At 43.1% G+C, this 11,568-nt stretch overlaps 1 protein-coding gene across 1 annotated transcript; it reads left to right on the forward strand.

Moving 5' to 3' along the window:
* Positions 1-656: 656 nt before the first annotated feature.
* On the forward strand, positions 657-9,610 carry LOC136768380 (zinc finger protein 436). Its single transcript, XM_066722566.1, has 2 exons — positions 657-1,076; positions 6,062-9,610. Exons 1-2 carry the CDS (start codon positions 836-838, stop codon positions 7,636-7,638), a joined length of 1,818 nt encoding a protein of 605 aa, XP_066578663.1. The 5' UTR covers positions 657-835; the 3' UTR covers positions 7,639-9,610.
* The last annotated feature ends 1,958 nt before the right edge of the window (positions 9,611-11,568 follow it).

Consider the following 11,568-nt stretch of genomic DNA (forward strand, 5'->3'; position numbering starts at 1 on the left):
TGCCTAAGGCCACGTTAATTATGACTGTGCTGGACAACAATGATTTGCTCTGTTGAAGGAACTGGGTGGTGGGTCCGAATGGAAGTCGTATTAAAATGTTTGATATCATTTTTAGTTTTCGATATGTCTTACTATTAGGATGAAAAGGTGTGTGTCTGCCCGATAAAGATTAATAACTAGTGACATCAAAGTAAAAAGCTGATGTAGAATCAGTGTAAAAAGTTTAATGCACAACTGTGCGTGTGTGTGGGGGTGTTGGCTGCTTAACACAATTACAATCATCATCCTCACAAATGGAGCAATTTATTCCAGTTTATTGTTGTAGACCTTAGGGAAGGATATTGTAGGTTCTGAAAAGAAAGTTTCAGAGCACTACTGCACTATACTTCTACATATTGTACAACACTATACCGTACTTTTATTACACTACTGAAAAAAACAGTAATTATTAATATTAATATTATCATTACAGGGATAATACAGGGATGTTAAGGTACAAGCAAATTTAGCTGATGTGAAAACAGCTGTTCTACGAGATAAGCTGTTACACAAACATCCTCTTTCGGCGACAGTTTCTGGTTTTCCTGTTTTTGACCGACACGTGCTGCAGACATCGGATGTGTCCGCTTCCCCGACGGGAGGATCCTAACAGCAAACAGCCGCGACAGGACCCCGGCAGCACACACTTCTGCCCAGGACTGCATACAAGCTGCGAAACCAACATCCATAGAAGCGGTAGCATCCTGTTGTTGGAGAGACCGGCTGTGACTCCCCAGAGTGACCGTCTTGTGACAAACAGTGTCTGCGCACTGAGCCGCCCAGCAGCCCGAGCAGCATGTCTCTGTCCCAGCGCTTCACACAGCGCCTGTCCTCGGCTCTGGCCGAGCTGATGAGAGCCGCTCAGTGTGCGGCGCGGAAGGCGCTGGCAGAGACGCTGGCGGAGCACCGAGAGGAGATGAGCCGAAGGCGGCGAGAGACCGAGAGGCTGCGCTGGAGGCTGCGGGAGCTGCGGGCGGCGAAGCGGAGTTTGAGAAGCGGCGGACACGGAGGAGGAGAGACCCCGGGAGCTGCCCTAGGTAACTTGTTCATTGTGTTCATGTCCGCTGGTTAAAGAGACGCGATGCGCAGACGCGATGGGCTGGATCTTATTCTGTGACGCATCTGTGCGGCTTCTCATCAGGGCTGAAAATGCGCATCCGCTCGTTTCATATTAAAACCGCTGTGAGAGGATGAAGCAATGAAAACGAAAGCAAACGTAGCGCGCCTGCGCAGTGAGGTGACGCTGCTCTTCCAGCTGCAGTGCGCGTCTCTCCTCTGCGTTTCCTCAGACAAACTGAGGCGCCGTCAGGGACATAATTGACCAGAGGTGGAAAGAGTACTGAAGTCCTACTCAAGTAGAAGTACTGTTACTTTGATTCAATTTTACTCAAGTAGAATAAGAGAACGGATATAAAAACTACTCAAGTTAAAGTAAAAAGTAGCTCATTTAAAAAGTACTCCGAATACAAGTTACTTAGTTACTTTCATCAAAGCATTATCACATGATCTCCAAGCAATCACTAACACTAAATATACAGACGGGTGACAAATGAAAGGAAAAACAACATGCAGTGTCTCAGTGAGGTGTTGGGCACCACGAGCCCCAGAACAGCTTCAATGCTCTTGGCACAGATTCTACGAGTCTCTGGACTCTACTGGAGGGATGAACACCATTCTTCCAAAAGATATTCCCTCATTTGGGGTTTGGTTGATGGTGGTGGAGAGCGCTGTCTAACATGTCAGCCCAAAATCTCCCATAGGTGTTCAATTGGGTTGAGATCTGGTGACTGCAAAGGCCATAGCATATGAGTCACATCATTTTCATACTCATCACACCATTCAGTGACCCTCGTGCCCTGTGGATGGGGGTATTGTCATCCTGGAAGAGACCACTCCCATCAGGATAGAAATGTGTCACCATACGATAATGGTGGTCACTCAGAAGAACTCTGTAATGATTTGCAGTGACCCTTCCCTATAATCAACCAATCAATTATTTGTAGCCACAGAGCACTTTACAGAGTGGTAAACATACAACAAATGTATAGCAAAATAAAATACAAAAATACAATAAAGTAAAATAAATATAGACCTGGCAACAGTTTACATGATCTAAAATAAAGTAAGTGAACATTTAAATAAATAAACCATTTAGGCACGGAGGAGCGAAAAAAAAAAAAAAACTCCTATGGATGGTATGTAGCAGAGAATGAATCTCTGGGGGTCCACGGCCTAGGCCTAATGGTTGCCTCCCCGACTGGCAGACTGATTTTGCGTTTGCCGTTGATGTCATGGGTCTCCTGAATGAACTGAATTGTAAACTACAAGGAAGGGGGCTTTTTGCTCATGACATGTACTGCCTTGTCAAAGCCTTCATGGCAATGTTGCTACTTTTTCCCGTTAAATTGAAGGCAAGTCACACCTCCCAACATTGCAACAGATTACGATATCTGATGTGAACCGGGAAAGATATGCATCTCTCAATGAACAGAACTTTCAAAAGATCAAGGTCCATGCTCAAAAGATGCTTGTACTGTTTGGTTCAACCTACATATGCGAACAGACATTTATAGTGATGAAATTCAATAAATCAAAGAACAGATCCTCCATTAGTGACGACCACCTTGCAGCAGTGCTGTGCATTGCAACATCGGAAATGACACCTGACCTCACACCTCCCTTGTTAATGTCCAAGAGAGACTCTCTACTTCACATTGAATAAGTAAAAGTTTGAAGTTAGATCTATTGTACACGTTCTAACATAAATATCAGTGTAAATATGGTAAAAATAAAAAATTATAATAATAATTCATGACAAAACAGATATGTGGCCTGCGATGCCATACTGACATTCATAGTGTAGCGTAAGGTACACTTATAAATTTCAATTAAAGAAGTGAATTTATAGTATCACCTTATCACGAATCCTGGAATCTTGTAGAACTCAATTTCTGTAATAATTGGACGCAGACACCAATTCCAAAGATATAAATTGTCAAATTTATTCAAAACAAAGACTAAATGTAGCACTACACTAATTATACAAAAGGGAAAAACTAATTAAAATTCAACTCTAGATCAACAAATCAAAGACAAATCACTTCCGTGACCAAATCAAAGACCATGGGATCGCATATGATAACACAAATCGTTAAACAAAAAAGGTTATAAACACATTGACTACAATACCGGTTAGTAAGACGAAGGTGAGTCTCTCGTTAGTATTATTAGTCAGACATTAAATAACTACGTAGGTTAGTATTTATGTCAGGTAACTTCTCGTTATATATATATCAGTCTCATTTACGTTTAGGTGCCGAGAAAGATCCTATCATTACTTGTTACCACAATTTCCCTTAACTGATTATTATTCAATGATTAAGGATAGGCAGGGCCACCAATCTAATGTCTATTAACTTGTGTCAATTTCAGACTAAACAGTTAAACAGGAATGAGAAGATATTTCTCGGCGTTGACAGATTTTATTTCTAAAATTATCAACAAAACAGTTTAATGCAACACACATTTATATTTAAGAAAACTAAATGATATTACACATTCTAGAGTTATGAATCACAGATTAATCGCAGAGAGGCCTCTCTGGCTTCGGGCTCAGATAACAGCACACGGCACGAGGTCCGTGTGGTTTGGAACAAAGGCAGTCCGGTTCGGCTTTGTCCAAGAACTTCCACTCAGTCGATGCACCTGGAAGTTGGGGTTTCGCGAAAGTAGAGTCGTTTCCAAACAGATTTTCCACTGGTTTGAAGGCTCCAAGGTTGTGCACAAAATCTTCTTTGTAAGCAGGGGTTCCACCGTAGTTACTTGAAGACAAAGTCTTTGAGGAAAGCAGGGCCCTGTTCGTTCCAAGGGTCAAGTTTCTTAAGACTCAAATAGCTATTTAAATGACTGACACTTTCGTATACAGTCGACTTAGTCAATTGTCCAGCTGTAAAACTCCACTGATCAGGTGGGCACAGGCGGGCAGCGCAGTCTGTAAAGTTCTTTATTTAATAAAGTCCTTTAAAAGAATTCTTCGTACGGCTCAATCTCCTTCTCCCAGTTTAACTCTTCTGTTGCCGGCAAAGACTTGGTTGGTTTCTGGTTCCGGTTCTGGCAACAGAGCTACAGGTTGAGCTGTGGCAGCTAGGTACTGGTTCAGGTGAGAGAGAGAGAGAAAGACTGTCCGCTGTTCCTTATAGTCTGTCAGATCAATAGGTGATTGGTCCCTGAGTTCTTGAGATTGGATTTCGGTTTCAGCCCCCAGTGTCCTATTGGAGGGGGGCTTGATTTATGACTGATGTCAATCCATGCCATCTTTTGGAAATGCCGGTTGGCCTGGCTTCGTAGCTCTATGTCGGGATTTCGGCTCTCATCCACTTCAAAGAGTTTTTATCACCTACAGGCCCCTTTCTCCAGACATCTCATAGCAGAATTCAAAACTATTTGGCCTCTTCTCGGTGCCATCCTCCCCAAAACTTTCACTTTGATGCAAACCAGTTCCAATCTGATGAGCTAAGGAAATCTGATAACTTTGGGGGGGGAGAGGTCTTCTTTAGATCAGCGCTTCAGCTCAGAGCCCAAATGCTCTTATCCAAATACACCCAACATAACGCTACAATAGAGTGTCCCACTTATGAAAATTATTGCCCACCCCTGCAGTAGAATCAATGAAAACAACAAAACTAATAGCCTATTGTTTATTAAATACATAAATGTTTTTATTTATGTATCACGTCATGGATCGCATTGAATGTTAAACAGATTGTCGTGGTACTAAGTAGCCTAGAGTCTCGGAGATGAGACAAACGCATTATTAGACGAGCTATAATGTAGGCTATATACTACACTAATACACCGATCAGCCATAACATTATGACCACCTGCCTAATATTGTGTAGTGCCGCCAAAACAGCCCAGGTCTGCGGCTACGCAGCCCCATATGCAACAAACTGCGATGCACTGTGTGTTCTGACACCTTTCCATCAGAACCAGCATGAACTTTTTCAGCAGTTTGAGCTACAGTAGCTCGTCTGTTGGATCGGACCACACGGGCCAGCCTTCGCTCCCCACGTGCATCAATGAGCCTTGGCCGCCCATGACCCTGTCGCTGGTTCACCACTTTTCCTTCCTTGGACCACTTTTGATAGGTACTGACCACTGCAGACTGGGAACACCCCACAAGAGCTGCAGTTTTGGAGATGCTCTGACCCAGTCGTCTAGCCATCACAATTTGGCCCTTGTCAAAGTCGCTCAGATCCTTAAGCTTGCCCATTTTTCCTGCTTCTAACACATCAATTTTGAGGACAAAATGTTCACTTGCTGCCTAATATATCCCACCCACTGACAGGTGCCATGATAACGAGATTATCAGTGTTATTCACTTCACCTGTCAGTGGTCTTAATGTTATGGCTGATCAGTGTATAAAAGCCATTATGTACTGGAATAAGCCATGCTTTTTATGTAACAACTGAGAAAACAACATAGTTATGGCATGAATTGAGACAAATGCACATTTGTGCACAAAACAGCACAAAACAATTTCAAAGAGGAACAATTCTGTGTTGATGCAGTTAATCACACGATGCTGCTGCAGCATCACTCACGCAGTTAGTGAACTTTAGCTGCCTCTTTACAGTTGGAGTCCGTGCGACCCCAGCAGTGCCCTTCTTCTGCAGATCGGCTGGATTTAGTCTGGAATCTGCGGGTGGTTAAACTTCAGATTCAACTTGTGAACAGATGATAAGCCTCTGTATTCATTCTTGCACATTTTCTTTTATAAATAGCTTACAGCACAGAGTACAAAAATTACTGTGCCGTCATATTTTCCATTTCCATTAACCCCCCCCCCCCCCCAAATGTTGTAATGTTTGATGCCTTGAACTTAATTGTATTTGTATTGCACTTATGTTGTAAGTCACCCAATAAATACAAATAATAATAATAAAATGTCATTCATTTTCGGTGATTAACTGCCGGGATGCCCCAATTCTGATCTGCTATTCCTGTCTTGTCCTCCCCCAGGAGCTGTAGAGGCCAGCGCTCTCCCTGACTCTGGGAAAAGGTCTCCCACTGAGCAGCAGCCCTGTGAGCAGGAGTGGGGCTCCAGTCTGAGGCAGGACACAGAGCCCACAGCTACTGAAGACAACAAGAGTCTGTCTGAGCAGCACGGGAGCAGACACGGTGAAATGGAGCTCAGTGGACTGGAGTCTGGCCACATGGCGGAGCCACAGACTGTGGGTTTAACACAGGGACTCGGGGCACTGGGGTCTGAGTGTGGACCCAGTGCAGCTGGTGCTGAACCAGACTCTGCCAGTACACAGTGTGGGCCCAGTGTGGCGTCTGTACACATTAAGACAGAGGACAGTGAGCTGGAGTGGGAAATGCATACAGCTGTGAAAGAGGAACCCTGTGATCTTAGAATAGACAATATTACAGGAGGCCTCTGTAAACTGGAGCCGCAGCTTCCGGTAGATGCGCTGTGTGACGCTGACTCTGGTGCCTTGAGGACGGGGCTCAGTGGAGGCAGTGTCAGTGCAGTGAAGGGTGAGAGCCCATCTTCACACTGCAGACAGCTGCGTCCTGGACCCTCCAGCTCTGACTTTCCCCCCTCAAACACATCTAGGAATCATCAGGGCTGCCATTGCTGCCCCAAGTGTGAGAAAACGTATAGGAACTTTGGAAGCTTCAAAAAACACCAATGCATTCCTACAAGGAAAAGAGTGCACTGCTGCAGCCTGTGTGGGAAGGGCTTCACCAGTGCATCAAGACTGACAACTCACCAGCGCATTCACACAGGAGAGAACCCGTACAGCTGCTCCCAGTGTGGGAAGATCTTCAGTCATGCAGGACACCTTAAACGTCACCAGCGCATTCACACAGGGGAGAAACCGTACAGCTGCTCCCAGTGTGGAAAGAGCTTCAGTCAGGTAGTACACCTTAAACTTCACCAGCGCATTCATACGGGGGAGAAACCCTACAGTTGCACACTGTGTGGGAAGAGCTTCAGACTTGCAAACACCCTTAAATTACACCAGCACATTCACACAGGGAAGAAACCATACAGCTGCACCCTGTGTGGGAAGGGCTTCAGTCAGGTAGGACAACTTAAATGTCACCACCTCACTCATACGGGGGAGAAACCATACCGCTGCTCTCAGTGTGGGAAGAACTTCGCTCAGGCAGCAAACCTTAAATCTCACCAGCGCATTCACACAAGTGAGAAACCATACATCTGCTCCCAGTGTGGGAAGAGCTTTCGTCATTTAGAAAGCCTTAATTCTCACCAGCACATTCATACAGGAGAGAGACCCTACAGCTGCACACGGTGTGGGAAGTGCTTCAGTCTGGGAAGCACCCTTAAATCTCACCTGCGCATTCACACAGGGGAGAAACCCTACAGCTGCTCCCAGTGTAGGAAGAGCTTCACTCAGGCAGCAAACCTTAAACGTCACCAGCGCATTCACATGGGAGAGAAACCGTACAGCTGTTCCCATTGTAGGAAGAGCTTCACCCAGGCACCAAACCTTAAGCGTCACCAGCAGATTCACACAAGGGAGAAATCGCACAGGAGCTCCAAGAGTGGGAAGAGATTCAGTTAGACAATCAACCTTAAATCTCAGCAGTGTATTCATACTAGAGAGAATCTGTACTGGATTGAATTTTTACATTTAAATTACACAAACAGTTATGTTAATAGTTCTATGTGTCAGTGCTATATGTGTCTCTGTATTGTAACAGTCCATTCCTACTCTTTTCTTCAGTCACCAGTAAATTACAATTCTGAGTCATAACATGGTGGGGGGTGTAATTTATGGACGACTGCATCTTCATTTTACACCCCAAAAAGGCAGTCCACAACAAACCACAAAGTAGTCACTACCACAGTAATTTTATTTAGCTCTGATTGTCAGCATTTTTAGGAATGACCAGAAGACAGCTGCTGACTTTGACACACCTGTGACTGTAAGAAAGTTCAACCATGAAAAGTTAAACAGTTGTTTTTTTGGTCATGTGTTAGTCATAGTTTCTCGTTTAGAATTTAGAATGAATGCTTTAATTTTGTCTCCTGATCACATAAGAAACACTGAATATTTAGTCTGCTGAGTTAAAGTAGTGTAAAGCAGCTGATCAAAGTAGATCTTTTTCAGGCACAGCAGTTAGACATGAGTGTTTGTCTGGGAAATTCACACAATTCTGTGTCTGACTCCATTCTCCAGCAGTGAACGTCACTCATCTGTACTACATTGCATTACATGTGTACTGCATTTTCCTGGCATGGTTTGGGTCCACTTGTCCTCTTAGAGGGATGGGTCACTGCAGATCATTACAGAGTTCTTCTGAGTGATCACCCTTATCCTATGGAGAAACATTTCTCTCCTGATGGGAGTGGTCTCTTCCAGGATGACAATGTCCCCATCCACAGGGCACGAGGGTCACTGAATGGTGTGATGAGTATGAAAATGATGTGAATCATATGCTATGGCCTTCACAGTCACCAGATCTCAACCCAATTGAACACCTATGGGAGATTTTGGGCCGACATGTTAGACAGCGCTCTCCACCACCATCATCAAAACCCCAAATGAGGGAATATCTATTGGAAGAATGGTGTTCATCCCTCCAGTAGAGTCCAGAGACTCGTAGAATATGTGCCAAGAGCATTGAAGCTGTTCTGGAAACTCATGGTACCCAACACCTTACTGAGACACTTTGTTGGTTTTTACTCTCATTTGTCACCCGTCTGTATATGCTGCTGTAATACTAATAATACTAATGCACTTTCATGTTGCATAAGATATAATATTTTATGTTCATGCTGTTTTTATAACTGGTTATTTATGTTTTATAATTATATAAGCTTGCTAAGATCTGTGCATGCAGATTTCTACATCAGTTTACATAGTTCATTGCATCAAGTTTTTTATTCGTTTTTCACATTTAAGTATATGCACTTGTTTTTTTAACTAAGAAAAATACTTTATTATGCAATGTAAATCTAGTGTTTTTGCCGTGAAATTATGTGTGATTTTCATAAGCAAAAACAGTACATTTTATCCAATTGTTTGTCATTTTCGTATCAAAGCTGTTTTATAGAGCAGCCGCACATTTTGCAGTTGATGCATTTTTTGTAGTTCAAAATATAGGCGGCTCTAGTGTTAATAAATTAAAATCTATCTGATTTATTGTCATGCAAAATAGTGTCTCTCATGCACAGTTCAGAATAAAACAAAAAAGGAAATTAAGTGTGTGTTTATTTTCACACAGCAAAGCCGGTTACTATCAAGTAACTTTAGCCTAACTTACAAGCTCAGAGGAGATGACTAGACTAGAAGAACTGAGAAATTGAAAATGGAAAATGGAAAAATAACACACACACACACACACACACTCACACTCACATACTCACTCATGCCCACACACACACACACACACATACACACATATACACTCACCTAAAGGATTATTAGGAACACCATACTAATACTGTGTTTGACCCCCTTTCGCCTTCAGAACTGCCTTAATTCTACGTGGCATTGATTCAACAAGGTGCTGAAAGCATTCTTTAGAAATGTTGGCCCATATTGATAGGATAGCATCTTGCAGTTGATGGAGATTTGTGGGATGCACATCCAGGGCACGAAGCTCCCGTTCCACCACATCCCAAAGATGCTCTATTGGGTTGAGATCTGGTGACTGTGGGGGCCAGTTTAGTACAGTGAACTCATTGTCATGTTCAAGAAACCAATTTGAAATGATTCGACCTTTGTGACATGGTGCATTATCCTGCTGGAAGTAGCCATCAGAGGATGGGTACATGGTGGTCATAAAGGGATGGACATGGTCAGAAACAATGCTCAGGTAGGCCGTGGCATTTAAACGATGCCCAATTGGCACTAAGGGGCCTAAAGTGTGCCAAGAAAACATCCCCCACACCATTACACCACCACCACCAGCCTGCACAGTGGTAACAAGGCATGATGGATCCATGTTCTCATTCTGTTTACGCCAAATTCTGACTCTACCATCTGAATGTCTCAACAGAAATCGAGACTCATCAGACCAGGCAACATTTTTCCAGTCTTCAACTGTCCAATTTTGGTGAGCTTGTGCAAATTGTAGCCTCTTTTTCCTATTTGTAGTGGAGATGAGTGGTACCCGGTGGGGTCTTCTGCTGTTGTAGCCCATCCGCCTCAAGGTTGTACGTGTTGTGGCTTCACAAATGCTTTGCTGCATACCTCGGTGGTAACGAGTGGTTATTTCAGTCAAAGTTGCTCTTCTATCAGCTTGAATCAGTCGGCCCATTCTCCTCTGACCTCTAGCATCAACAAGGCATTTTCGCCCACAGGACTGCCGCATACTGGATGTTTTTCCCTTTTCACACCATTCTTTGTAAACCCTAGAAATGGTTGTGCGTGAAAATCCCAGTAACTGAGCAGATTGTGCAATACTCAGACCGGCCCGTCTGGCACCAACAACCATGCCACGCTCAAAATTGCTTAAATCACCTTTCTTTCCCATTCAGACATTCAGTTTGGAGTTCAGGAGATTTTCTTGACCAGGACCACACCCCTAAATGCATTGAAGCAACTGCCATGTGATTGGTTGGTTAGATAATTGCATTAATGAGAAATTGAACAGGTGTTCCTAATAATCCTTTAGGTGAGTGTATATATAATTGATACAGAAAATCTCAAGTTATTTCTAAGCCAATTTTAACTGACTTGATTGCACTTTTTCCTGTGTTTTAACTGTTCCCATTTTGTCCTGTGCAAAGCGCTTGGTAGAGATTCTCCATATGAAATAAAATACTGATTTGGTTACTTTAAGTGCAGTGTCATTTTATTGAGACCATGAACAAACCTAGACTGGGGTATAAATCTGCCTCCCCAGAAAATGTCCATTCCCTCAATTCAATAGTGATACATGCTTCTTGCATTACTAATACTTGTTTGATTGATTTCCCCCTTGCTCCCTTTCCCATAGCCCTTGACCGTGACCCTACATCTTGACAGCACTTAGCTTTTACCGTCCAGGATGTAGGAAGTCACTTACTGTACTTACCTGTGTAAATTGGAAGTTGTAAGTGTATTATATTTTGAATTGCTCTGTTTAATGTAAATTTGAATTTGTAATGTTTGATGCCTTGTACTTTAACTATATTCTTCCACTTGCACATTTCTTAGCAGACACCTTTATTAGCCAGGTCAAATTACAATTGTTACAATACATCATGATATTTTGACATACAATTACCCATTTATACAGCTGGGATTTTAATGGAGCAATCTAGGTACAGTATCTTGCTCAAGGGTACAACATTTCTATATTTTATGTGGATGTGGGTTGAATGATGCAAGTGGGACAGATTAAATATGCTAATGACCGGTGCCAACGGTGCTTCAGGCACCCTGAATTATTACAGGAAGGTTGGTGATTAATTTAACCATGTTTACCTCATGCCCTGAAAGTGTCAACTGAACAGTGAGTGTATTTTAATTACTGTCTCTGTTTGCTATAGACTTCTCCAG

This window comes from Amia ocellicauda, chromosome 14 (genome assembly GCF_036373705.1).
Source record: "Amia ocellicauda isolate fAmiCal2 chromosome 14, fAmiCal2.hap1, whole genome shotgun sequence".
Classification (NCBI taxonomy): Eukaryota; Metazoa; Chordata; class Actinopteri; order Amiiformes; family Amiidae; genus Amia; species Amia ocellicauda.

What these genes read in the sequence shown, in the direction of transcription:
- LOC136768380 (XM_066722566.1), top strand. Translation starts at nt 836, where the DNA reads ATGTCTCTGTCCCAGCGCTTCACACAGCGCCTGTCCTCGGCTCTGGCC. An exon ending in GACCCCGGGAGCTGCCCTAG is followed by an intron (nt 1,077 to 6,061) that starts GTAACTTGTTCA and finishes GTCCTCCCCCAG; the next exon opens with GAGCTGTAGAGGCCAGCGCT.